At 30.1% G+C, this 27,054-nt stretch overlaps 1 protein-coding gene across 3 annotated transcripts; it reads left to right on the top strand.

Annotated features, from left to right (window-relative positions):
• Nucleotides 1-1,715: 1,715 nt before the first annotated feature.
• Baldspot (elongation of very long chain fatty acids protein baldspot) lies at nt 1,716-27,054 on the top strand. Of its 3 annotated transcripts, none has more exons than XM_016069890.5 (2): nt 1,716-2,032; nt 23,150-27,054. In XM_016069890.5, exon 2 carries the CDS (start codon nt 23,154-23,156, stop codon nt 23,982-23,984), a length of 831 nt encoding a protein of 276 aa, XP_015925376.1. In that variant the 5' UTR covers nt 1,716-2,032; nt 23,150-23,153; the 3' UTR covers nt 23,985-27,054. The 3 variants fall into 3 exon arrangements, with proteins under 3 accessions (XP_015925376.1, XP_042902909.1, XP_015925377.1); XM_043046975.3 differs by lacking the exon at nt 1,716-2,032 and adding an exon at nt 2,102-2,251; XM_016069891.4 differs by lacking the exon at nt 1,716-2,032 and adding an exon at nt 13,358-13,510.

The following is a 27,054-nucleotide window of genomic DNA, read 5'->3' on the forward strand; positions in this document are numbered from 1 at the left end:
GTTAGATATATATATTTTTACAAACTTTTCCACGAATGTCAGAAAATAGTATTTGAATACTAGTTTACAAATTTTCAAATCATAAACCGAATCAAGAATTTTGTGTAATTGTACTTAATTACGTCGCACTAGAGGTGCACAATGGGCTATTGCAGAATGAGAAGCTTCCCTGAGGATGATTCGAGGACATACATCACAATTTTGATCCACTGCTTCGTCCGCTTTAGTAACCCAACGATTTGGGCACAAAGTCGAGCATTTTATGGTAACACAGTTTAACGAGGACCGATATGGCACACTCTCGGTTTCTTCACAAACTGATAAAAGTGGACATCCACCCACTTGCTAACAGCAGTCAATGATGCTTGAATTCAGTGGTCTAATGGGAACAGTGCCTTATGATCAAACCACTCTCGAATGAAGAATTTTATGACAGGTAACAACGTTTTCTTCTGATAGAATAAGTGATATATCGATTTCTTAAATTATCAATATTTTTTTAAATTTTTTTTTTTAAATAAATTTTTTTTAACACATAATATAAAAATAATTTTTATATTAATCTTCCTTAAAAATTTTTTATATTATCTCAAAAAATATTCATTTTTGGAATTAAAAAAAATAATAATAATTTTATTGAAAATTCAGGTTTAAATATATTGAGACTTAAATTATTTATAATAAACTTCTTAATTTATCAATAAAACTTTTTAAAAAAAATTTGGACAAATATAAAAAGAGTTTTTGTATTAATCTTCTTTAAGTTTTCTGATATTTTCTCAAAAAATATTCATTTTCGGAATTAAAAAATACTAATAATTTCATTAAAAAGTTTTCTGCTTGAAATATATTTGAGACTTAAATTATTTATAATAAAATTCTTAAATTATCAATAAAATTTTAAAAAAAAGAATTAACAAATATTATAAAAAGCGTTTTTATATTAATCTTATTTAAATTTTTCGGAATTAAGAAATAATAATAATTTTATTGAAAAATTTTCAGGTTTAAATATATTTGAGACTTACATTTTCCAGATTATGCAACTCTTAATACATTTTTAAATATTACCTTTGAAGAACTGTAACCATCTTAAACTTAATTGCCATGAATGTAAATAGATTTTAAAAAACAGAGTGTTTATGAGTGTATTGAAGCATTCAACGCAAATTTTTATTCATAAAATAGAAACTACTATTAGCTCTCTTCTCCCCCCTTTTTTTCAACATTCAATTAATTGCCTTATTAAAAACATTCAAATTTCGATTTTTAAATTTTTTTAAATATATTTTGTGCAAGTTTAAAATTTGGGAATTTTAAAAACTTATACACAAAACTTTTTCAAAGAAATAAAAAAATGAAAGAAAGAAAAGGAAGAAAAAAAGACGCATATAACAGTTTATCCCTTTTATTAAAATTTAACAGAGCTCAAAATGAAGGGAAAAAATGAATAAATCGTCTGCAATAAAATTTGGACAGTTATTTTTCGTATTTTATGAAATGTAAATACTCAAATGTTTTTAAATAGTTTTAAATAGATGACCGAAAAATGTAATTTAAATATTATGAAATGTTAAATTTTAAGATCGTTTTTAAAAACAGTAATAGGAATCAATCAGTTCACAAAAATTTCTTTTCAATTTCAATTATTTTCTCTTTTTGGCAACTAAGCATCGAGCACTCTTCTTTAAAATATGTAGTAACCCTACCGTGACGTAATGAGGTGACGTCTACGCGTGCCCGATGGTCTGGTCGTGCCGCAACATCATGGCCACTCCAAAATCCACATGGTGTCACTATAACTAAGGTGCGGCGGTGAACCTGTGTCGGCTTTTTAACTTCGCGAGTGATTCTTGTAACTTCATTTCATAGAACAGTTTGGGAGATACTTTTTGCTGTATGAAGTGAAAATTGGGACATCTGATCTAGCTTCACTGCAAATATTAAACTGAAATATTAAGATTTAGTGCTGCTTTTAACCGAGAAATTAGGCTTACTGCTGTAACATATCCTGTCATCTTAACTGTCTGAGGTGAGTTACTCCCTTTTCGATTTTCGTGCATTACATTTTTAATGTTCACCCTTTTTATTTAGCGAATGCTAAAAAATGTAACTGTTATAAAGTAATAGTTATTTTAAAAATCAATCGAATCTTCCTTGCTTTATTTATATCGCCATATTTACATATATGATAACTGTCACCTCAAATGTATGTCAAATTGTTTGTATATGCCGGTCGGGGAATATAAACGTAAGTGATTTAAATTTTCACTCTTAATTTTAATGTAATTGCGTGAGAAAATTGACTTATTGCTGTTATATATTCTTTATTTTTTATTGATCATAGCTTTTCTTCTCTCACTTATCCGCAGTTAGTGAAAATATATCAATGTATCAAATTTTGTTTCGTCTAATTTTGAATTATTTATCTCCGATTAATTGAAAAGCAATTCCTGACTGAATCGATATAGTTATAGCAAACTTAAATTTTTTTTACTTGTATTTAATCTTGTTCATAAGTATGAATACTAATTCAATTTCTTACTCTTTATTTTTATTTATGTATACTTTTGCTTGCAATGCTAATTTTTTTTTGATAAAATACTTATTTTGGAGAAATTGAATGTATTTTTAGTTAAAATATAAATTAAAGTTCTGATTTTATGGTAAAGATTTTCCTCTGTACATATCTTGAACAGCATATCTTGAAGTTAAAAATATAAATATATAAATTAAATGAAATATAAATAACTTCATATTCTGAACTATTTCTTTTGCTGATTGTCATTTATTTAAATATTTTTTTTAACTAAAAAATTCTAATATTTTTATTTTGTTTTAAAAAGGTTTTGATACTATTTTCTTCATACAGCTTTATTGATACTTTTATTTTATCTTATTTTTTAAACACCAAACAAAATGGATGTTCTCAAAAATTAAAAAAGAAGAAAAAAGAAAGGTTTATGATAAAAGAAGAAAAAAAACTTTAAAAAATACTTTTGCTTGGCAAACCAAAAAGTACCACTATATGAAGTTAAAAAATTTTAAATATTATATTCTGTTTATTATCTAAATTACAATATTTTTGAAAAATTATCAGAATTACAAGTCTGCTTTTTATGAGACCCCCTCTTTAGTACAGATTTTCATTCATTCTTTTCGTTTTTACTGCCATTTCTTGTTTTGTTACCTTACATACCTGCAAATTCATTTTTTCACCTAGCTCTTACATAGATTCTATTGAGGACTGAATACCAAAACTTTTAATTATTCTTGAATTTTAATTAAAATTATGATTCTGATATCTATTTTGCAGCAAGATGCAATGATTTAAAAATAAGCTTCTGTGGTAAAACCAATATACCACTGGTCTGGTTATATAGATTATAAAATGTAACTTGATGTAGAATAAATTTTTTCTTGGTATTTAAAAAAAAATTAATGCAAACTTTTACGACATCATTGTGCTCTTCGTTGCATCATTCCCTATTCCAATATCTAACAAAATATGGGAAGTTGAAATTTTACCAATATACACTACTGGTTTATATAGATTATAAAATGAAGCTTGATGTAGAATAATTTTTTTTCGTTGCATAGATCCTTTTTAAATCTCCCAATATACTACTGGTTATATAAATTATAAAATGAAGCTTGATGTAGAATAATTTTTTTTCATTGTATTGATCCTTTTTAAATCTCCCAATATACTACTGGTTATATAGATTATAAAATGAAACTTGATGTAGAATAAATGTTTTCATTGTGTTGATGCTTTTTAAATCTCCCAATATCTAACAAAATATGGGAAGTTGAAAATTTACATGTTACACATTGCATTAGATATAAAGTGGGGTGCATAGTGTTTTTAAGAAGTGCTTAAAGGTGCTTATTTTTAATTTGCATTTTTTTAAAAGCCCTTAAAGGTACTTTTTTTATTCGAGGTTTGTAAAAAGTGCTTAGTTTTCTATATTTTGAAAAGAGATTTTTCTTTGCCATGTTATAAATTACCAAATATGCATGATTTTCTTAATTTTTTCAGAAAAATTTATCAAACTAGTTGGTTTATCACGATTGTGTGAAGTTTTTGAAAATGTTTTTGAATTTTATTGATTTTATGTTCATAAATTAAGAACTTTAAACCATAGAAAAAAAATTTTATTACTGCACAGATCCTAATTATGATTATTTTTATGAGAGTGATTAAAAGTGTTTTTTGAGTGCTTGAAAAGTACTTAAAAGTATGCTTATTTTTTGTTGAAAAATCTGGCTACACACCCTCTAAAGTATTGAAATTTTACACGATGTTTGCTATTATGGTGTTATTTAATGTAACAAAAATGCACAAATGTAGAGACTGATATTTACATTTTTAATTCAAGTTGCTAGTAAACACAAATACTAAGGTATTTTTAGTTTTTATTTTTCTGATTTATTTACTTTATTTTTCTAATTAAAGAATTTTTTGTACTTTCCAATTTCCCCAAGCACAAATAAGTTCTCTTACTTTTTTTTTTGTGAAGGCCATTTTGTTTTGTCTTCCAAGAAAAGAAGAAAAAAATTTAAATTTATTTGTGCCTGGCTACAGTAAAAGTACCAACTTTTCTTATGTATATTATTTTAGAATAAAATAATCTTTTTCAGTCTTCGTCGCAACAAATTAAAAAGAAAAATTGGTAAGAATGGGAAATTTTAGTAGTTTAGTAAATTAAAAACAAAATTGTATTTGAAGTTATTAGGAATTTTACTAAAAAAGTAGATCTTTCTATGAAAAATATTTTTGTGGTAAAATTTATTTTCTTAAATGATGAATTTTTTCAATGTTAGAATTACGTTTATTTAACGTTAATGTGTATAAGAGTGTTTGGGAATATTTATGAAGTTAATTATGATGTGATAACTACGCTTTTGTCTACCCTATTATAACCTATTGTTTATTTCAGGACATCGCGATAACTGTCGGTTTCAGGGTATTCACTGGCGACTATGGCTATTTCTTTCAATAAACAGCAAAAAAGCTTTTTTTTTTCCTTCAAAAGATGGCGACTAAATTATTAGAAAAGCGACTATGTAAAAAAAAAAATTTTTTTTTGGCAAACAGACGGATCGCGTGAAAGCTATTTACAAAAATATCTAAATTCGAAAAAAAAGAGAAAAGAAAAAAGCGATAAATAACTGCCGAAAATCGATCGGAAAACTACGTCAATTTACTACACAATTTACAAATCGAAATTACGTCAATTTGCGAACCGCAAACTTTAGAAGTGATATTTCAAATTCGAAATCGCATGCTGAAATAAACATCATACTACAAATATCCGAATTTGAATAACCGCATGAAAATGTCTCAAGAGACTGTGGCATAACTGCCGAAAAAAAGATCGAAAAAAAAATATTTATTTGATGCAATAGTTGTGAATCTAGTGCGGTAAAAAGTGATTACTTCAATTTGAAATTCAATGCCCTATTTAATATTCATCGGAAAAAGGCAATTTGAGCTTTTTAAAATGTGATTACTCAAATTGAAATTCGCGTATCGTAATAACATGTTTTTCCGATTCCAATATTTTAGTAAAAACGTGAAAACGGCTGGGCGAAAAAGCGAAATAATGATGAAATCGGAGTATTGAGAATCCTTTGAATATTTTGAAATGACTATTTAAACGACGTGGGCTTACAACGGAATGAATACAAGAATTCAATATTCGTGAGTCGTTATCAAGTTGAAAATTTGTCCGTCGTAATATCATCATTCCTTAATATGATATAAAAGTATAGTAATTAGGAGATGGAAAAAAAAAGAAAAAAAAAAAACATTTGAATTTACGAGGGAATCTGTTTGAATAAAGTTTTTCTTATGACTCTATCGGAATCAAGGAACATGCGAAAAGAATTAGAATTTGCTATAATTAGTTACAATAATAATTTAATAAGATGTGATATTTATTCTTTAGAAACTGAAATCTCCATCAAGAGGTTTAGTATGTATAGCTTTTAGTACATAATTTTTTTTCTTTAATTTAAATTTTTTTAAATGTAAATTTCTTAATTTTTAAAATTAAGAGACTACACCAAAATATAGTTTTACAAGTATTATTAGAAATGCTCATTAATCAATTCATTATAGAGAATACAAAAACACGCGTGATTTTCTAATCCAGTACAATAACATATTCTCCATTCAAAAATAAAAACGTTATCAAATTTCAGTCATAATAACAAACTATCATATTTCTTATGCGGGAGGATGTTGGTAATTCCGCTACACTTTCGAGTTCACGGATTTATAAAAGGTTTTAATTATTAATAACAATTAGATGTTGTTAAAATTTTTCTATAATATCTTGAAAACAGTATTAATAATTTAACTTTATAACGCAATTTTTCTTATTACAGTTTTCTGAAACGTAACTATGTACAATAAGTGAGCTTTATATGAAGATTAAAAAGTGATACTGAGTAGTATAATAAATAGAACATGTTTCTGTTTGCAAATAGATAATATAACGCACAATGTATTTAAATGCTGGGCTGTATATGTATGAGGCATTAATATTGCTGGGAATTCATACCAGCCCGAGAAGAATTCTAAGGAAATATCCCATCATTTACATAAGCAAAAAAAATTCTCATATTGTACATGAATATGGACTTAAGTAGAACAATTGCTATTTGTCTGACTGCCATGCATTGAGGCTTAAAATTATTGTAATAGGCAGCAGTCCAAGTGCAAATGATATGAAATAATATTTCGTTAAAAGATTGTCTGTCCTCATTTCTATTATTCTATTTCAGATAATGTGTTTTATTACTGCAAATGAGAACTTTTGTGTACCCTTTCCAAATTTTTCGTAACGCTGTGTACCACTCAAAAAGAAAGAAAAAAAAAAAATTTTTTTTTTACTAGAAAAAAAAAACTGCACAAAAGTTAAAAATCACGACTGTTGACACCACTGTTATGACCAACTGTTAACTCTGCAAAAAATAGCCAATAGAAAAATACGTAATCGTAAATTTTCATGGCTTGCTTTGTTTTTAAATACTAATTTTTTTGAAATTTTCGTTTGTTGCAAGATATTTTGCATAAGAACGCGTACCCCTGCTAAACTGTTCCCGTACCCCTGGGGGTACGCGTACCACACTTTCGGAAACACTGCTCTAATTGAATTGTTATAGACTTAATACACGCCGATTGCACTGTTACAGATTATTTTTATTAGTTATAATTAATTTCCGTTTGTTTGCGCGTTATTTATTATATAATTTTTTTATATGTATTAACCTTACCACAGTCAGACCAACAGAATAGCAATTGTCTAGTTACAGCTTAAAGACTGTTAAAATAACCAACATTTTGCGACGGTGTAAGATAATCTCATACGGTGTTTCCCAATTAAAATTTCAGAGAAGGATTAAGATATTCAGATAATATATAAACTTAATGTGTTATGCTTTTTTTTTTTGTATGTATCATTATAATAAGCATTATCGTTACATTAAATTTTCCATGAGAAATTTTTTTTAAAATTAATAATTATAATAATAGAATAAGCAAATATTAAGTCACTTTTAACTTTGGAAATAAAGTTTTTAGTAAAAAAATTAATTAATGTTTTAAAAACAGTTGTGTTCGTTTAAAATAAACCTGACATATACATTTTATTTTATAACCGTCGTTGAACAGTCGCAGAGATGCCAACTTGCTCCGGACAGCAAATATATATTTTAAAGTGGTAGTTTATAAATTGTGATTCTTGGTTTAATAAAATTCAATTTAGTAGATTTTTGTCCATCACTATTTCTAAATAATTCGTAGGTTTATATGATTCACCACTTTAGAGTACTTATTTTAATCTGTACCTTTTATAGAACAAGCAAATATAGTAAATTATTAGCACAATTTACTTTGCAGTTATTTACCGTTCTTTTAATTATTTTGGCGTGTCCGGAGCAGTTGGCATCTCTGCAGTCGACCCAATTTTTGGATTTACTACTGTTCAACTCTGTGGCCTTGTAACTTTTAACCCGATCCAGAAGACAAAGGAACTCCTGGATCAAGTGCTGGGAGAAAATTGCCTTCGTGGAGGACTTTGTGATGGAGCTAACCCGCATTTGCGTTACATGGAGAGAAAGATGACGAGAACCTCCCACGGTTAACCTGATGGTAAGGGGATTCTAACCCATGATCCGTCTACCACTGAAGATATTTCCCGTCAGCACTGTGGTCGGTGCAAGCTGGATGCGGAATTCGTATCGACCAGCCATCGCTGGTATTTGATCCCGGTTCACCTCTGTGGAAGGAGAACGCTCTATCCCCTGAGCCATCGCGGACATACATGAATTAAAGAAATTCTTCTATCAGTTCAAGTCTTATTTCAAGTGCGTTGAGGCATCTCGGTACAGTATTAGACGGTTCTAAAGCTTCGCATTTTAATTTCTGCATTAAAAATCTTTTTTTCAGATCGGCAAAAAATGTCTCAAATATCTGAATAAATTCCAAAATAAATAAATTAAATATTTTAATTTATAATGAAAAGTATTGAGAACAATGTTAACTCTTCATCAATATCTTTAAATCAAATATTATTGGGTGGAATGATCCTTTAACAGAAATCGTAATTATGTAAAAGTTGAAACAATCTTTCGAAACTGAAACAACCAGTCCTTAACTTTTTTTTTTCTTCTGAATTTAATTGTTCTCAAACTAAAAATCAGTGATGTTATTGCATCGAATCGATAATTTTCTATCCGAACTCGCTTTTTAATGTAATTAAATGAACTATTTAGTTATAAAAATTTGACACGTAACATGCATCACTTTACGCTTAATGGGTAACTCCATATTAAGGATTAGGTTCGAGACAATGTTTGGAACTCTGATGGTCGACGTGATGATCTACGTAATCACAAACTCTGTCAAAGCGGCGGCGTAAGACAACAGTAGAATAAGTTCGTAATGTTATTTTTTTTTATTTTTATATTTGATGCAAAAAATAAGTAAATTATATGTTGAACATGTATGAAACATATTTTATGTCATGCTTGAAAATATTTATTTCTACTAACAAGGGAAACTAGGGAAGTGTGACTCGCCAATTTTGAAATAAACTAGTGGGATGTATGCCTTATGAGGAATAATTTTAGGGGGCAACATTCGTTTCGGCCCATAGAAGGTCCTGTGAGAGATAAAAAATAATTAAGTATGTAGAAAAATCGGTATTTCATTACTTCAATGCAGACTATTAGTTATTGTAATTGTCTCATACTCCAATTAATTTTATGGTACTTTCACGTACTATATAATGCATATTTATTGTCAAAATTGATTTCGAAAATTTTATATATCTGTAGTTTTTCAGAAGAAAAAAATTGTCCTGTGAATTGTTCAATATTTTGTCAAAACATTGCTATTTTTGAAATATTATTCATACAATTATCTTTATACCTGATATCCTAGCTAATGCCAACTTTTAAAGTTAAATATTTCAAAAATTAGCTAGGATATCAGATATAAAAATAATATTATAAAGATAGCAATGTTTTGACAAAATATTTTACAATTCACAGGACATAGATATCAACGGATTTTCCCCTTAAAGAGACATATCACTTCAAATTTTGTGTATACAGTACAGTTGATCTTTTATGAAAAAAATCGAATTGGAATATTAAACATTTTTTAAGTTCAAATTTCCCGCCAAACAAATTTGAAAACATTTTTATAAATGCAATTTAATTTTATGCAATCACATAAATTATTTCAGATTTTTTTGCAAGATCTAACAATATGAATTTTTTTTTTTTTTTGTAAATCACATTTTTGGATGTTACATAAGCTATACTCACAAAAAATTCCATCAGTTTGGGAAAATGCGTATTATATTTCGACTCTCATATAAATGAAATTTATTACTGTTTACTAGTTTTAATATTGGAAAATTTTTTGAAAAAAAAAATTTAAAAAATTTGATGCCAAATTTTTTTTTTTTTTAAAATGCCAATTTTTTTTTTTAATTTTTTTTTCTGAAAAACTACAGATATATAAAATTTTCGAAATCAGTTTTGACAATAAATATGATTTATTTAGTACGTGAAAGTAGCACAAAATTAATTGGAGTATGAGATAATTACAATAACTAATAGTCTGCATTGAAGTAATGAAATACCGATTTTTCTACGTACTTAATTATTTTTTATTTCTCATAGGACCCTCTATGGGCCGAAACGAATGTTGCCCCCTAAAATTATTCTTCATAAGGCATACATCCTACTAGTTTATTTAAAAATTGACGAGTCACACTTCCCTAGTTTCCCTTGTAAGTACTGAGATTAACTTTTCTATAAAAAGTATGGTTCGATATGTTTAAAGGTATCATAATATTTACGAAACCTAGTTAAGCCTGCTCACCTTTGTCTTTTTATTCATGCATTTCTTATCGATCAGCGAAGTAGATAGTGGGTGTTATTTTTGAAAATTGATAGAAATCAGAGGGATTAATCTTTCCTTTGAGATCGATTCAATGGCAAGTCGTGAGCTTCAGATTGATTTTTGACCGACTGTCCAATCTTAGGCAAAAAAAAAAAAAAAAAAATTCTATTGAAATTACATCTTATGCGTTTTCAGTGATAAGATTCTTTTCTTCTTCCTTTTGTTGCACAGTATGAACGCGTGTTATTGAAATTAAACCGTCCTAATTATCCCTGAGGATAATCCGAAGATATGCTATCACCATTTTGATCATCTGCAGAGGGGATGGCACCCCGCTTCGGTAGCCCTGTGACCTGCACTCGAAGTCGAGCACTTTCCTAGCGAACAGTTTAACGAGGACCCATTCCGCACACCCTCGGTCCCTACGCAGACTGATCAAAGTGGTCACCCATTCGCTCACGAACCGCAGCCAGTGATGCTTGGCTGCCTTCGGTGATCTGCTGGGAACTGTGTTTATAGTTTTATGTCTGTTGCAGTTGTGAATTGTTCGAAAGTTTGATTAGCTGTAAATTTTGTTTCACAACTTTGGAAACCAATCGTGACTTTGCTTACCGGAATGCTTACCACACGTGACTTTGCTTACAGGAATCTAATTAAATAGCTTCAGCGTGATAATAGTCTAATCGCTGTAACGTTAACCCGTCAGACACAACCACATGATTAGGCTCGTAATATTTTCCGTGGATTATGGGGATTATTTTCCTAATTTAAATCACTTTTTTGGGCCTAATCGTGTATTCTACTCGGGTTGCAAGTATAATATAAATACTAAATATACTAATAATAAAAATGATAAAAGTAGAAGGAAACAACTTGTTGACTGTCTCAACCAGAACCAGGGTTAGAAATCCTGAGGCAGTAGGCCTAATCGTGACTTTAAATCAAATTTACTTGTTTATTTACTAAATGTTTTTAAATTATATATAATTTAAGCAAATTAAGATAATTTAGTAAATTTAAGCTTATCTTTATTTCTATTTTTATTTATTTATAATTCTAATAGACTCATTGTCTTAATTATTTTTTAAGAAAAGCTCATATTTATTTATATATTTTTTTAAAATTTAGTTAGCCCTAGTAACGTGGGGGCGCTTGAATCGGGCCTTTCAGACCTTATAATAAATCAGGCACTGATCTGCTTGCGCAAATCTTAATTTTTAATATTTTCTTCCTCGATTAATCAAATAAATATTACTTTTGTTAATTTGTTTCTTAAACGACATTTATGTTAAAGTTCCGTAAATAAATTAATGTAAATATAATTATTATTTATAGGAATTAATTAAATTTACTTGTTTACTTCCCCGTTACGCCCTTTAATTTTTTTTATGAAGCATTGTCCTGATTAATTTACTTAGGTTCCTTTCCGCATAATTTATGACTCATTAAGTGTCAATATTTACATGATTTATGACTCATTAAGTATCAATATTTACTATCTCCAATTCTTCTTTTGTTTCCGCACAGTTCATTATTTTTTTTCATTCCAATTCAGTTTAAAAGTTTATTATTTAAAACCTGAGTACATCAATGATATAGAATTTTTTTATTTTAATTTTAAAAGATTTTTCTTTCTGAAAATGATTATACATAAATGGTAAATTCAAACTCTAAGGTTCATCGCTTACAGCCGCTTCTATCTTTCTGAAAGCTTGTAAATTTCTTTTTGAAAAAAAAAAAAAAAACGATTAAAGCAAGTAGCATAAGAGGAAGAATTAATAGTTTATGACAGGCATTAAAATTCTTATCTCGGACACTACCTCTTCTTTTTTTTTATGATAATTTTGAGTTTAATATTTCGTATTTCCCTCTTGACCTCAAACCCCTAGGAGACATGTTTTTCCAACTTCTTTATTCTTCACACTTAAGTATCTATCAAATTAGAAAATGTTTCTTTTATTATTTTTTTCAGATTTATTTATTTTTCTCATTTAAATTTTTTTTTTTTTTGAAAATGTGATTTTAAAATCTTACCTAAGCGTTGCGCATGGTCTCACCCCCTTGTGAACAAAAATAAGTACATCACAAACCCTCTCCCCCATTATGTTCTTAAGTAATATTTGGACTGCCCCAGAAGATTGCGCTGTTCCGTTTCAGGACAATGTTGAAGTTTGTTGAAGCCATATTAGAAGGAAGCAATTAAAATTTTGTTAATTCCATTAAGGAAAAAAATGTATATATATTTCTTTTTTACGTTTTTACTCGCTCGCTTTCGATGCAAGCTATCCCAGATTTCATCCTACAAAAGTCTCATCCTACCCAAAAGATGTCAATCTATGATTGCAATTATATTTCGCAGCTCGCGATTTAATTTTTCTAGCTGAAAGAAGAATGAAAATGAGAGTAAAATGTTTTAACTAAGACAGAAAGACGCAGACGACATTTTTAAGAAGAAAAAAAAGCTATGCTTGATTCATCTTCAAAAAGAACGATTTTAACTCTTTAAGTCGTTTGTTAGTCTCTAAAGTAATACCGTAAATATAAAAGAAATAATGAAGTATAAAGCTACACCAGTAAAAAGTTCGTACTTCTTAAGAACTCTTAAAATAATGTGCAACCTTTGAACTTAAGATTTTGCGTTTGATTAAACATTATAATACAAGTATTTTCTTTATTAGTATATTAAACATATACTAATGTGTATTTTCGTGTCAATTTTAATGACGATATCTGTCTTTCGCTTGGATTATTTTCCTTATTTACCTACTATGCGAGTTAAAAGCATGCAAAATATTATTAAGTTCCAGAAATTGATTGACAGGTGCGTAATTTCAGCCAAATTAAAAAGAATCCTGATGAATAGTTATGACCTTCGAGTTCGTCAGTTGTTTCTATTCCATTTTTTTTGACGTCATCACTGAGACTGAACTTTGAAAGAAAAAGGGAGGAAGAGAAGGGGGGAGGTGGAATTGGTTTCATTCTTAAAAAAGGATGGCGAGGAAAAATCTCGGACAGTGAGCTAGTTGAGAGTGTGATGTGCGGAGCAACACTGATTGCATATCAGTAAATTCGTATTCTCGGGTAAGCGGTGTTTAATTTATTGAAATTTTTGTGATTTCATTTGTCAATGATCCGTAATTTTAATGATATTATGAAGTCCATGGCGTATAGAATTTGCAACTGAATATTGGCTTAATATGAGTCAAATTTATTTCTAGTTAGTCTCTAACAGTTTAATTTAAATGCTGTAACTAATTGTAAATTATTTTTTTACTCCTTATTTTTTTTATATAATTTTAATAATTTAAGTTTTAAGAAAATATGTAAATTTTCTTTCTTTTTCAAAATGATGAATATTATACTAATTTTCTACGTACGTCAAATAATACAATCTTAATATATTAGCATTCTCTGCTTAATATTAACATATTTGTTTTACTAAGCAGTCTCCATTCACCAACTCCCTTGATTGTTTCTCATTCATCATGTCTTTTTTTTTTTTTTTTTTTAATTCAATATTTTTACAAAAGCAAATATTATGTTAGTAAAATTATCTCTCTTTTTACTTTTGTTATCAGCTTGAACACTAATCATGTTAAATAATTTGTAAATTTTCTTTGACATTGGATCAATAAACATTATTTAAAGCAAAAAAGTGAGAAAAAATTTGTTTCCGCTAACTACAGAGCGTTCCGTAGGGTATTTTCTACTAACACTTAAACAGTTGACAATTCTCCAATATTAATTTTACTTTTCTTGAAATATATTTAATTGATGTGGTATAAATGATTTGGGGCGTTTACGAGAAGAAAGACAGATGTAAACGAACTAAATTTTGTCTTCGGCAGACACTTCTTCCTTTATTCGTCCGAAATGAATATTCTGCGTTCAGCAGTATATGCTAAATACCAAATATTTATATGTTGCATCGCTAATTTAGTAGCTGCAATTGCTGTTTATTTTTTTAAAATTGAATTTTTTTTAAATTATAATTTTACAGTTTTAAGCATAGTCTTCTATGTCTAAATGTCTTGTAGTCTTGTATGTAAAATTCCTTGAAAAAAATTTTTTTTGTTGCAATAATGGACCCTATTTGCACAAATTTACAGAAGCGGACCCTGGTTGAAAGAATGTGACTTAACGTTTATTTTATATTCACAAGTTACGAGTAAATTTTTCACAATTTTACAAAAACTGACCTTTCACAAAATGTCTGGACAGACCCCTGTATATATATATATACTTTCAGTATCTCATTAACTATTTCGCACATTTAGCGAAATAGTTAATGAGATACTGTTTTAAAGTAACATGAAACGTTGCGAATCTTTGAATTGCTTCATTATAAAGAAATTCCGCTTTTAGTTTTTAGCCTTCAATTTCGAATAATAATTCAATCGAAAAAGGGTTATAAATATTACGCGTATCATCTTTTTAAATTAGGAATGAGCAATATTTCTTTTAACTTGTAGTATTTATTTATGTTGAGGATTTTTATGCGAGGAAACTGGATCATACCATGTGATTTAAGGTCATCATTTTATTTTTATGAATATCGATGTTTGTATATTGATAAAGTTTAAAATATAGAAAGTGTACAACATTAATGTTCAATGCTTAAAAAAAAATTAGTTTGCGCGTATCGTTCATTGCGACGAGAGAAGATCCTAGATACATACTTAATAGATTTAGCCAATAAGGGGCACATGTTGCGGTCGCAAAGAAGTATCAGATCTCTATAATTTTTTAGCTTTCTAAATTATATATATATATTTTTTTACCTGAACCAAACGTTTGTTTAGAAGTAGTAAAAAAGTTTACAAAAATTATGAGCCAGAGCCCGCTGTGGGGTCTGGCTGCGCCGGTCTCATCTTTAATTGCGACCCAATTTTGAGTCAAGCGAAAGCCAAAAGCTCTTGATTCAATGTGATGACTTCGTTAATTATATGAATTGGCGATCTGCAGTAGCCTTCATGGCACTACCGAAGAAAAAAATTTCTTTCGTCCGTGACCTTAATGAAACGTTTCTAGTGTCATAGAAAATGAAAATAAAAAACTCACGTGCATTTTAGGAGAGAAAAATGTTTCTAGAAAGAGAATTCCAGAAATTATTTCTGGCAAGATTTATTGTAAGGAAAAATATTCATGGAGAAATAAAAGCCGCAGTGACTCGGGATAGAGCATTCGCCTACCAATGAGGTGAACCGGGTTCGAACCCCAGCGTTAGTTGATCGATGCGAATTCCGCATCCGGCTCGCACCGAACACAGTGCTGACGTAAAATATCCTCAGTGGTAGACGGATCATAGATTAGAGTTCCCTTGCTGCCAGGTTGACCGTGGAAGTTTTTCGTGGTTTTTCACTACATGTAACGACAGTACGGGTTAGTTCCACCAAAAGATCCTCCACGAAGGCCAAATTTCTCCCAATACTTGACCCGGAGCTCCAAAGTCTTCTGGATTAGATTCACAATTACTAGGCTACGGAGTTGAACATTGGTAGTTGTAAACCCACAATTTTTTCGGCTGTTCGACGACAGTTATAAAAAAAATATTTTTTTTGTTTATATTATTTAGAACTAAGCCATGCATAGCATAGTTTATAAATTTACACACGTTACAACACGCTTTATGAAAAATGCAGGCTTTTTGTTACATATAGGTACATAAATATGTTGTAATTTTTCTGGTTGTTGATAATACTTGATTTTTATTTTCGAACTCGAAAAAAATAAATAATAAATTCTAACAGTCGCACCCACTCAGAACTGTCATAAATATTGATTTCAGAGTAAATATTCGTCGTGTTCTTATATCATTTTAGTCTAGCGAGCCCCGGTGGCTCAGACGATTGTGTTCGCTTCCCAATGAAGTGAAACTGGTTCGAATCCCAGCGGTGGATGGTTGATACGAATTCTGCTCCCGGCTCGCACCGACCGCAGTGCTGATGTTAAATATTCTGAATGGTAGACGTGTCATGGCTTGCCGGGCTGCCTGTGGAAGGTTTTCGTGGTTTTCCTTTCCATGTAACTCAAATGCAGGTTAGTTCCATTGAAAAGTCCTCCACGATCGTTAGTTTGTCCCAATGCTTCATCCCGGAGCTCCCTTGTCTTCTGGGTTGGGTTCAAAGCCGCGGAATCGAGCAATGATAGTCCTAAACTCAGAATTGAGTCGACTGTTCAACGCCGGTTATTATTTAAATTTTGTAATAAAATGAAGTTAAATTTATTGATAATTGGAGGCGAGGCTATCGTTACCATTTTTTCGTTGTTAACAGCAACAATAAAAGAAAAGTTTAAAATTAATGAAATCTATCGTGCATAAATTGTTAGTGTATTATTTAAGAGTGCGTGCGCAATGCATTTTAAAACAAATATAAGTCATTATAGTAGTCACTTTCATTTTTTTAAAAAGCTCTTTATGTTAAAATATTCTTTTTCTTTATTACTGAATGCTTGCATTTAAAAATGTATCTAGAGTCGTTATGACCACATTATTTTATTACTTTACAGATCTTTCATCACAATATATTTAGAATTCTAAAAATGGGCCTTTAAAAAAAAACCTTTTTAAAACAGTCGATTACGTATTTTAATTACGGATTTACAATATTAAAACTACAGTTCTTTGAAAGCTTCTCCTCAAATACAGTGCCCTGAAACCCATATTGTATTGCTAATGCAAAGACAGGATTTTTTTTTTGTCTAGGTGATTGGGTAATAGAAACAAGCTCTATTTTGAAATCAGCCCTTTCTATCATTTTTTTTTTTTTTAATGACTAATGAAAAACTCACTTGACGAAGTATCTAATTTGTAATAATTCGAAAGAGCCTTTGTTATTCCATAGAATACCATATGGTGTTGGGACTGTTCGAATGTTATGTAAGCTCAAGATTTTTGCTGACAAGGGAAAGGGAGTGGCTTTTTGTTTAAACATTTTATAGAATGGTGGACAATCAAGTACTAAAGCTTTCAAAATTTCAGGTAATTTTGCAAACAATTTAGAGGCTGTAATATGAGACAGCTGGAGCAAAGTGACGTTTTTTATAAACTTCTGAATTATTAACATGTAATAGTGTAGAAAATGATTTTAAATTATATTTACGAAACAAAGAATTATTCATTAAAGCATAAACATAGCTACCACTACAAGAAATTATTCCAAAGCGCGTAGAAAGTTGGCAGACCTGTTTATGTAAAACATTAAAATCCGCTTATTTACAAAAAAAAAAAAAGAAGAAAATTTTAAAATGGGAAAGAAAAAAAAATTTTTTTGAGATATTTTGACTACAGATGGAAAACAAGATTCCTAAAAAATATTCTACTCAAAATTTTATAAAATGAATGAAAAAATATGTTTTTGAACTAATGTGCATATTTTATTTGAATTTAATATTAAAATTATTTTACAACGATAAAATTCAATGTTAAAGCGATAAAAAGAGAGGGGTGAGTATTGCAACTTTCTTACTTATGTATGGAAGGGAGCTTATGATTTGCCTATTTTTGCTATTAGGGGGAATCGAAATCGCCAAAAATATGCTTACGCTATATTTGAACCTAAACATATATTCTCCGATTTCATACTTAGTTTAAAAACGTCAAGCATTCAGTGGCTCTAAATTCTATAGAGTACCTTGGCGGTAATTTATGTATGGTAAGAATGTTATTATATATAGTTATTATATATATAAATAATTTATATATAGTAAGAAGCCACCAGGCAGTCAGTTTAATGACTATACTCTGGTGCAAGTTAAGAAAAAACAATTATTCCTCTGGAGAGAGGCTGTTTGCATCCAGTATACGCCAAATTAAAACAAAGCTCCAAGCGCGAATGCATATCAACTCTTGAACCAACGTTGCACGGCCTCTTTTTTTTTTTGCTCGCTTTCTTATTAATAACAATAAACAAGTAATAAGAATTTATAAAAATGCTATCTAAAAATTGTAACAAATGCACGTCCTTCTGTTCGCATTTTAAGAAACTGATAAAAGAAAAATAAATATTGTTCCTTGCAGACGATTTTTTTCAACTAGGAAACAAAAATAAAAATTCTCTATTTAGCATTTGATTTGTTAAGTGCATATCAGCATACGACGCACCATTCTTAGTGGTCCAATCAACAAGTGGTTCTTGTTTATCGAATTATGTCGCGAAGTCTAGGATTCCAGGAAGACTGTAAAAGTATTAAAAAAAAAAATTTTCTTCATAATTCTACGATATATATCTTAAAGGATAGCTCGAGTTAAATTTCTGTCCGACATGTTTAACTTTTAAAAGCTTTTATATTGTTTTGAAAGCATATTTGTATAATTTGATAATGAAATATAACGAAACTAAATGCTGTCGCTGATTACTTAATTCCCATACCGCAATGGTCTTTTAACTTGCAACCAGGCAATAATATACCTTTATATCTATGCTTGCAACAAAGTATAGAAATTATTTACTGTTTGCATTTCATATCTTGGTGGTGATTTATGTATAATAAGATGATAAAGAAACTACGAAACTGAGCTGAAATTATTTCTATTGAAAACAAAAATTAAATAAATCTAATGCTTTCTGAATCATTTGATATTTTGTCGTTAATTTTCCTCGTTAGAATTGGGGATATGGAAATTCTTAGACCGTCGGCATGCTTAAAGATGCCTTTCGGGAATGTGTCAACGAACGTTGATTGGAGGAGTAGACAGTGGCGTCATTCCTCGCGTTATACACTCGACCCCTTTTTTTATTCACACGGTGACCCGAAACAGAAATTTCTATTCCTAGTTCCTGGTTTTAAAATGAATGGATGTTCACTTTCTATTATCCTTGCTCACTTTAAACGGGAGACCTTGAAAAAGCGTAATAGTTATGTCATCGCCGCCTGCGCTATTAAAGTTCAAATGCTTCTAATCTAGTGATTTAATTTATATATTTATGAATTAGTAATGAGATTAGACCGTGTGTTGGCGACTGTCCTTCCGAATGATCGCCAACTCTAACTTTGGTTTCTATTACCCGATAAGTGACTAGTTTTAATATCGCATAATTTATTGTTGTAAATGTAGATATATAATTATGTATCTCAGTATTTTTCCAATTTAAATATTTTTTTGCATTAGTCCATATTTTCATTATCGATATGAAATTAATCTTGTTCAATAATTAACGTTATGTATAATCGCGATATTATTTTTTTGATATGTTAATTTTTTCAATAATGATCACGAAGTATGATATTTATGTGTTAGATGTGTGTTATCAATGACCATGGTAATACAGTATTTGATTCATCTGTTTGTATTATGACCTATGCAACTCAGAATCCATCCTTGGTAACACATGTTAGCAAACTTTGCTTCATGGTTCCTTATAACTATCCTATGGTTTATTTCGGGAAATTGCCCTTTAAAGAATTTCACTTTTATCTATATCAACCTTTGTAGAACTAATAGTGAAAGATATTAAATAATTAATATTTTCATTTTTTTCATTGAAACTTTTTCTATTTAACTTAGTTACAACAATTTTAGAACTTTGAACGAAATTCTAGAGGTTAAGCATAGTGACTAGGTTCAATAGAACATATTTCACTGAATAAAATGATGCAAATACACTGGTTATCATAAATTAAGGAAAAATCACAAAAATAGCGATAACTCTTTCAAAAGTAAGCCAAACCGTGCAAAATTTGCATATGTTGTCCACTAAGAGTAGCTGAGTAAAATTGCAATATGCAAATTAGTGGCGCTGCACTCGGCTTACGTCATCTGCCTGGAGCATAAAAGTCCAAGTTTGAGAGAAAGCACACAAATTTTACTGTGATTGCGACATTGAAAATCTGAGATAGCCAATTCGTAATAATGACCTCTAGGCATCATTTGCCTGAAGAACTACGATGGAGAGCCATCGGGAGACTAGAGGCAGGGCAGAGTCAATCAGAAGTGGCCAGATGGCTAAATGTGAGTCCATCTGTGGTTCATAGACTTTGGAGGCAATTTCAAACCACAGATTCGGCATCTAGGAGGTTCAGTCAAGGACGGCCAACTGTTACGACCAGTGCCGATGACCGATATTTGACATTAAGTGCACGCAGGAATAGAACCGCTACTCCGACACATCTTAGATCCTCTCTTGCTGCAGCCACCGGAAGGTTGGTGTCAACGTCAACTGTGCGCAGATGGCTCCACGAAGGTGGTCTGTATGCGAGACGACCAGCCATTTGCGTGCCGCTCACATCACGCCATAGGAGAGACCGTTTGCAGTGGGCCCGACAACATGTCCACTGGACGTCAGATCAATGGAGGCCTGTTCTCTTTACGGATGAGTCCAGGTTTAGTCTAGAAAGTGACAGTAGACGTTATTTGATATGGAGAGAACCTGGGACCCGTTATCATCCATCAAACATCCGTGAAAGAGATGCATACGGAAGAGGCAGTGTCTGTGTTTGGGGAGGCATATCCTTAGGAGGGCGCACATACCTCCATGTCTTTCCAAGGGGAACCGTGAATGCTCAGGTTTATCGAGACAACATCCTTGATGCTTATGTGCGCCCATATGCCGGGGTAATTGGTGATTGCTTCCTGTTACAGGACGATAATGCAAGACCACACAGAGCTCGCATTGTTGATGATTATCTTCAACAGGAAACAATTACTCGCATGGAGTGGCCAGCTCGATCCCCGGACTTGAATCCTATCGAGCACGTTTGGGATGCTCTAGGGAGGCGTGTATCTGCCATCAATCCGCCCCCTCAGACCCTTGCCACGCTTGCAACTGCTTTACAAGAGCAATGGCTCTCACTTCCTATTGAACTGATAGACCGCATAATTGAAAGCATCACACATCGCTGTTTGTGCTGTATTGCTTCTAGAGGCAATCATATTCCATATTAAAGGTACTTTTTCTATTGCAAACCGATACTTCCAATTTGTTTATTTTATACATGTGCTAATTTCTATACTACTATTAATGTCTGATAATTTCTTTTTATGTTGTTTAATACCTTACTATGTGTTGTATATTGTGGGTAAGTTTCATAAAATTCCATGTGTAATTTCTTGAGTTATCGCGATTTTTGTGAATTTTCCTTAATTTATGATAACCAGTGTATGTTAATTAGTTATGTAAATAAAGAAAGCTCCTTCCTGTACTGCAAAAGCATGGAGGTGTAAGAATTTCTTTTCTCCCAGAAGGAAACCCTTCAGTATTTAAAATCTGTGTATATTTTGCACTACATGGCTGGAACTATTTTTTTATCCTATATGTCCTATTTTATTTGAGGTATTAAAAATATCTATTTTATTGTTCTCACTGTGAAAAGCATATTTTATAGTGAAGCTATTAATATGTTGGGTATTATCTTTTTGTGAGAATGTGTGGATCATATTTTTCATGTTGAATGAAACAGAGGCATTAGAATCCCTTTTCTATGAGAAGACTCTGCAGCATTTCAAATCTGTTTAGTTTAAAAGAATTTTTCCTTTAGTGAAAATTAATCTGTATTTTATTGTTTATTGTGCATCATATTTTTCATATAGCGTAAAAGCACTTCAAAGGGCTTCTGAGAATGAGGTTTGAAATATATTGGGTGTAAATAACATTTTTATTAGCATGTTGTATTATGTATCAGTTGTGTTTGCTCCTTCTTTGGTTTCATATAATCTGTTTAGATGTTAATAATTTTTTTTTTCTGGCTGCCTCTTAAATGTGTTTCTGGATAATGACTCTGTTGTTAGAGTTGTGCTGAAAGCATTTGCAATTGTAATATATTAAATATAATATTATAATTCTTTATAGAAATTGAGAACACATTTAGCCACATTTTCTAGAAAAATTCCCTTTTATATTTTTTTTATGGCACAATAATATAACAGTTATTTTACTATCTTTAAGGTAACAAGTTTATTTGAAACAAAAACTAAAGGATAAAAATGTGTGTATTTTTACTATTCATAAAATCGAATATGTTTTTAATTTCAATTGCGAGTCTGTCCATTAACTTTTCATCTCCTGCCTTGTTAGTTTATTAAACCTAATGTGTTTAGTTAGTTCGTTTATTACCATATTTCCAACAATATCAAAAAAAAACCTGATATGCATGGCCATGTTAACTTTTACATTTACAAGAATGCATAATTTATAAATATGCATACCCTTTGCAAATTAATTCCATAAATAATGATTTTTGTTTAAATTGAGTTTTTTTGTCATATGCCAAAATTATTCAGGGTTGCCACTCAATAATGAGAACATGGAAAACCTGGAAAAATTCAGGGAATTTGAAAATCCCCAAAATTAATAGGGAAAATGCAGGGAATTTTGAGTTTTTCTTTACAAACTGGGAAAATACAGGGAATATTGTTTATTTTCGTCTTTTAAAAAATGGTGACCACTCAGAGGGCAATCTGAGATATTTAGTAAAGATATTTTATCTATACTAACTATTTCATTTACTGTAGCATTATTTAAGTATGTTCAGCTGTTCCTTTTTACTCTCAAGTTTTTCCAGTAATTAAAACTAGTACAGATAGCCCAATATAGCTCATTAAAAAGCACAGTAATCCTTTTTTTTTTAATACATTGTGTATAATACATATGGGGAAAACACAGGGAATTTTTTTCCCCTCCAGATTTGAGTGGCAACTATTTTATTCCAGAACAATAAGCTCGCATTAACTTTTTAAAACTGAGAAGATTATTAAGAGATTTTTTTTTTTTTCTCTTTCAGAACCATGGATATGCCATCCCTCATCAGTGAATCGCCAAGCTCTCCAAACTATTCCATAATCTTCAACTTTGAAGAGAACTTTGATAAAAGCTTAAAAAGACAATGGATGATAGCACACTGGCATCAAGCTTTTTACTACATTGGCATCTACATGCTTCTCATATTCGGTGGCCAAGCATACATGCAATCAAGATCTAGATTCGAACTTAGAAGAACCCTTGCCGCCTGGAATGTCTTCCTCGCGGCCTTCTCTATCTTCGGTCTCTGCCGGACTTTGCCAGAACTCGCCCACGTTCTAAACGAGTTCGGGTTCACCCATTCCGTATGCAATCCAAGTTTTATCGAAGAAGTTAAAGTGAGTGGATTTTGGACTTGGATGTTCACTTTGTCTAAAGTTCCTGAATTGGGTGATACTATCTTCATTGTCCTCCGAAAGCAGCAGCTGATATTTCTCCACTGGTACCACCACATCACTGTTCTTCTTTTTACTTGGTACAGCTACACCGAGCACATTGCCCCTGCTCGATGGTTTGTTGTGATGAATTACTTTGCTCACTCCATGATGTATACTTACTACGCGATGAGGGCCATGCGCTTCAAGATGCCACGTTTCGTAGCCATCCTCATTACTTCGTCTCAGATTCTTCAGATGGTCGCTGGCTGTTTTGTCAGCTACTTTGGTTACATCACCAGGCAAAGGGGACAGTTTTGCCAACTACCAGATGATATCGCCAACTACGCAATACTAATGTATACATCCTACTTTGTGTTGTTTGCCCGTTTCTTTTATGGTACTTACCTCTCGCCTCCAAGTAAAGCCAAGAAACTAGACTAATGTTACTGAATGCTAGCTCTTAAATGACATTCTTAACCTTTTTCCCATTGTGAAAATTACCAAACCATTTATGCCAATTTTATTTCAAGTCAATAGCTTGGTGGGATGGTTTGTGAACTCTTATAGTGATTGATCAACATTTTTTAGCTGCATCACTTGGGATTCCATTCTGAAGGTGTTTTTTTTATTTTTTTTTATTTGGGTGCAAATGCTAGGTTACCATATACTATAGTGCTACTAAAAGCATGTTCAAATGTAAAAAATGAAAATATATTAGGGAATTAACATAAGCATAAATTAGATTTAAAAGTAAAAAAAAATGATCTGGCAGGTGATTGGCTTTTAAAATTTGAGCACTGAAATCTGCTTCATCGAGCTAAGTAATCGCACATAGATCATTAAAAAAAGAAGTCATTTGAACATTTTTATGTGGATAAAAATTTTGTCCTGATTTAGCTAGTTCATAAATTTGATGCAGCTTATTGTAAATGGCCTCCAATATGAAACTGTTATTGTTAATTTATTTTCAATTGTTGTATTCCAGCTTTACTGTGAAGACATTGTAAATATGTAGTTATGTGAATTGTGTTTTATAGAGTGTAATCAAAATTGTTTATTTGAACCGAATTTAAGTTTTATTATAAATGTTTTGAGTTACCTTTAGGAAGTTTTGATTCGAATGAAGTTACACTGTCCAAATTAAAGCTTTGTTATAAACCTTGCTAATGTTTTTACATTAGTCATTTTTTTTTAAAAAAAATTTCTAGATGTAGTTTGAGACAAAATTCCACTTTATTTTTGTTATTATTAAGAGTCCCAAAAGCTTGAAGTAATATCGAGTAAATGTTATAAATGCTTAAAGCTGGTATGAAAAATATTTGCTTTAGTATGCTTTTTCTTTAAGGGCCTTCTTTATCTTTGTAGTATAGAAATCAGTCTTAACTGTAAATTAAGCGTTGCAGTAATTTTGTTGTAGTTTTTTTTCATTGAACAATGTTTGGGACGTTAGTTGTCTCTTTATTTTTTCTTCTCCAGCTTCCCTTTAGTATTTGGGCATAACAATTCAAAACATAAATTGAAAATTATTTTTAAAGCATTTAGAAAATATAAATTTGATGTTTTGTTAAGTTTTTTACTTTTTTCCTGTGTGCTATTTATTCACTAAGAATATAATTTATATAACTAAGAATTTTTTATTACACCAGAACCTATTTCTTCGCTAGAAAAATTGTAAAAGAAAAGTTAAATGAAGCATGAATTGTATGAAATGTCTAAAATAATTTCTTATATTAATGCAAGAAGACTAATGTTTAAAGTAATGTTTAACTTTTGTTTAAAATACTTATGTTTTTTTTTTAATGTATGTTGGTTAAATGTCTCCCTCTTTAAAACTGTTATGTTTTGATAGATATTGTACTACACATTTTTAGCTTATGGTGCTAATAGATAAAATTCCATTTTGGAATAAAATGATCCCTTCCCCTCATTCAGGGCTCTAAACATGTTTTCCAATGTTAACATTCCACTGCTTGTTATTTTAAAGGGTATGTGTAAAAATTGTGTAATCAAAATGCTTGAGAAACGAGCTTTGCGGAATTTGTTGAAAAAGCTCAAAATTTTGGAGGTCATGTAGTTGTGCCATTAGACATAAAAAAATTACTGTTTTCATAATAGGGCTCATTAAATACATCGAATTATTTATAAAATTTTGCCTAAACAGGTCTTTACTGGTTCCAAATTTTATTTTCTCGTGTTTTATTGATGGTGCCATCAATCGATAGAATTTGATTTTTTTAACATTCTTTACACGTTTTAAATTTTTTTTTCAACCTTTCATTGATGCATTGATGGGTAAAGTATGGGGACATCAATTAATCATAGTTGTATTTCATTACACTTCAAATTTTTAAGCGTTTTTAAAATTGTCTCTTCTCATGTTTTAAAATTTCCTTTCTTCTCCTACATTGAAAGGGTGCGTAGAGTTTTTAAAAAGCCCTTAAAGGTGTGTTTTTTTTTTTTTTTTTCATTGGAAATTTTTTAAAAATTGCTTTAATTTTTCCTTTTCCAATATGAGATTTTTTCTTTACCATTTTTAAAATTTTTTACATAATTAAGTAAAGTAATAGTTAATTTAAAAAATAGAATGATTTACTCAATAATGAATTTATTTAAAATGGTGCTTAATTCTTTTTATGATGGCTAATATTAAAAAAAAAAAGTTCTTTGCCAGAAACTAATTTTTTTAATTTTATGATCATCATTATGTAAAGTCTTTGAAAATTCTTTTGGATTTTGTAAAAATATATACATGAAGGATCATCAATAGGAAGAAAAAAAAAAATTTTTTTTTGCGCATATCCTAATTATGATATTTTTTAAAGTGCTTAAAAAATATTTTTTTAATGCTTAAGAGGTTTTTTTTTTCTTTTTAAAAATTTGGCTACGCACCCTGATTGATAAGTAAAATTATGGTGACATAAATTCATGTTAGTTTTTTTTTTCCTTAAATTCTTTGCATATTGTAAAATTTCCTTTCTCTTCTTTTATTGATGGATAACAGGGTGCGTAGCGTTTTTGAAAAAAGCTTGGAAGTGCTTCTTTTTTTTTTTTTTTGTAAAAAGTGCTTAATTTTTTATCGTTCAAAATAAGATATTTCTTTGCTGTGTCAATCGTCATCATAAATTACAAAAAAGCATGATTTTAACAATTTTCTCTGCAATATTTATCAAAAACTAATTATTTTATCATGATTATGTAAGTTGTTAGAAAATATTTTTGCATTTTCTTGATTTTATGTATATAAATAAACTTCAAACAATAGAAAGAAATAATTTTTATTCCTGCACATATCCTGATTATTATTTATTTATTTATTTTTTTTTTCAAAAAGTGAGTTAAAATATTTTTTAAGTGTTTTTCATTGAAAAATCTGACTACGCACCCTGGATAAAATTTATGATGTCATCAATTCCTGTTCTCGTTTTGCTTTCATAAGAAATTGTTAAAGAAATCAATTCAAAGTTGCCTTTGATTTCCTTTTAAATTTTTTATGCATTTTAAAAATTGTTTT

This window comes from Parasteatoda tepidariorum, chromosome 6 (genome assembly GCF_982258835.1).
Source record: "Parasteatoda tepidariorum strain Cologne lab strain chromosome 6, Ptep-v5.0, whole genome shotgun sequence".
Lineage (NCBI taxonomy): Eukaryota > Metazoa > Arthropoda > Arachnida > Araneae > Theridiidae > Parasteatoda > Parasteatoda tepidariorum.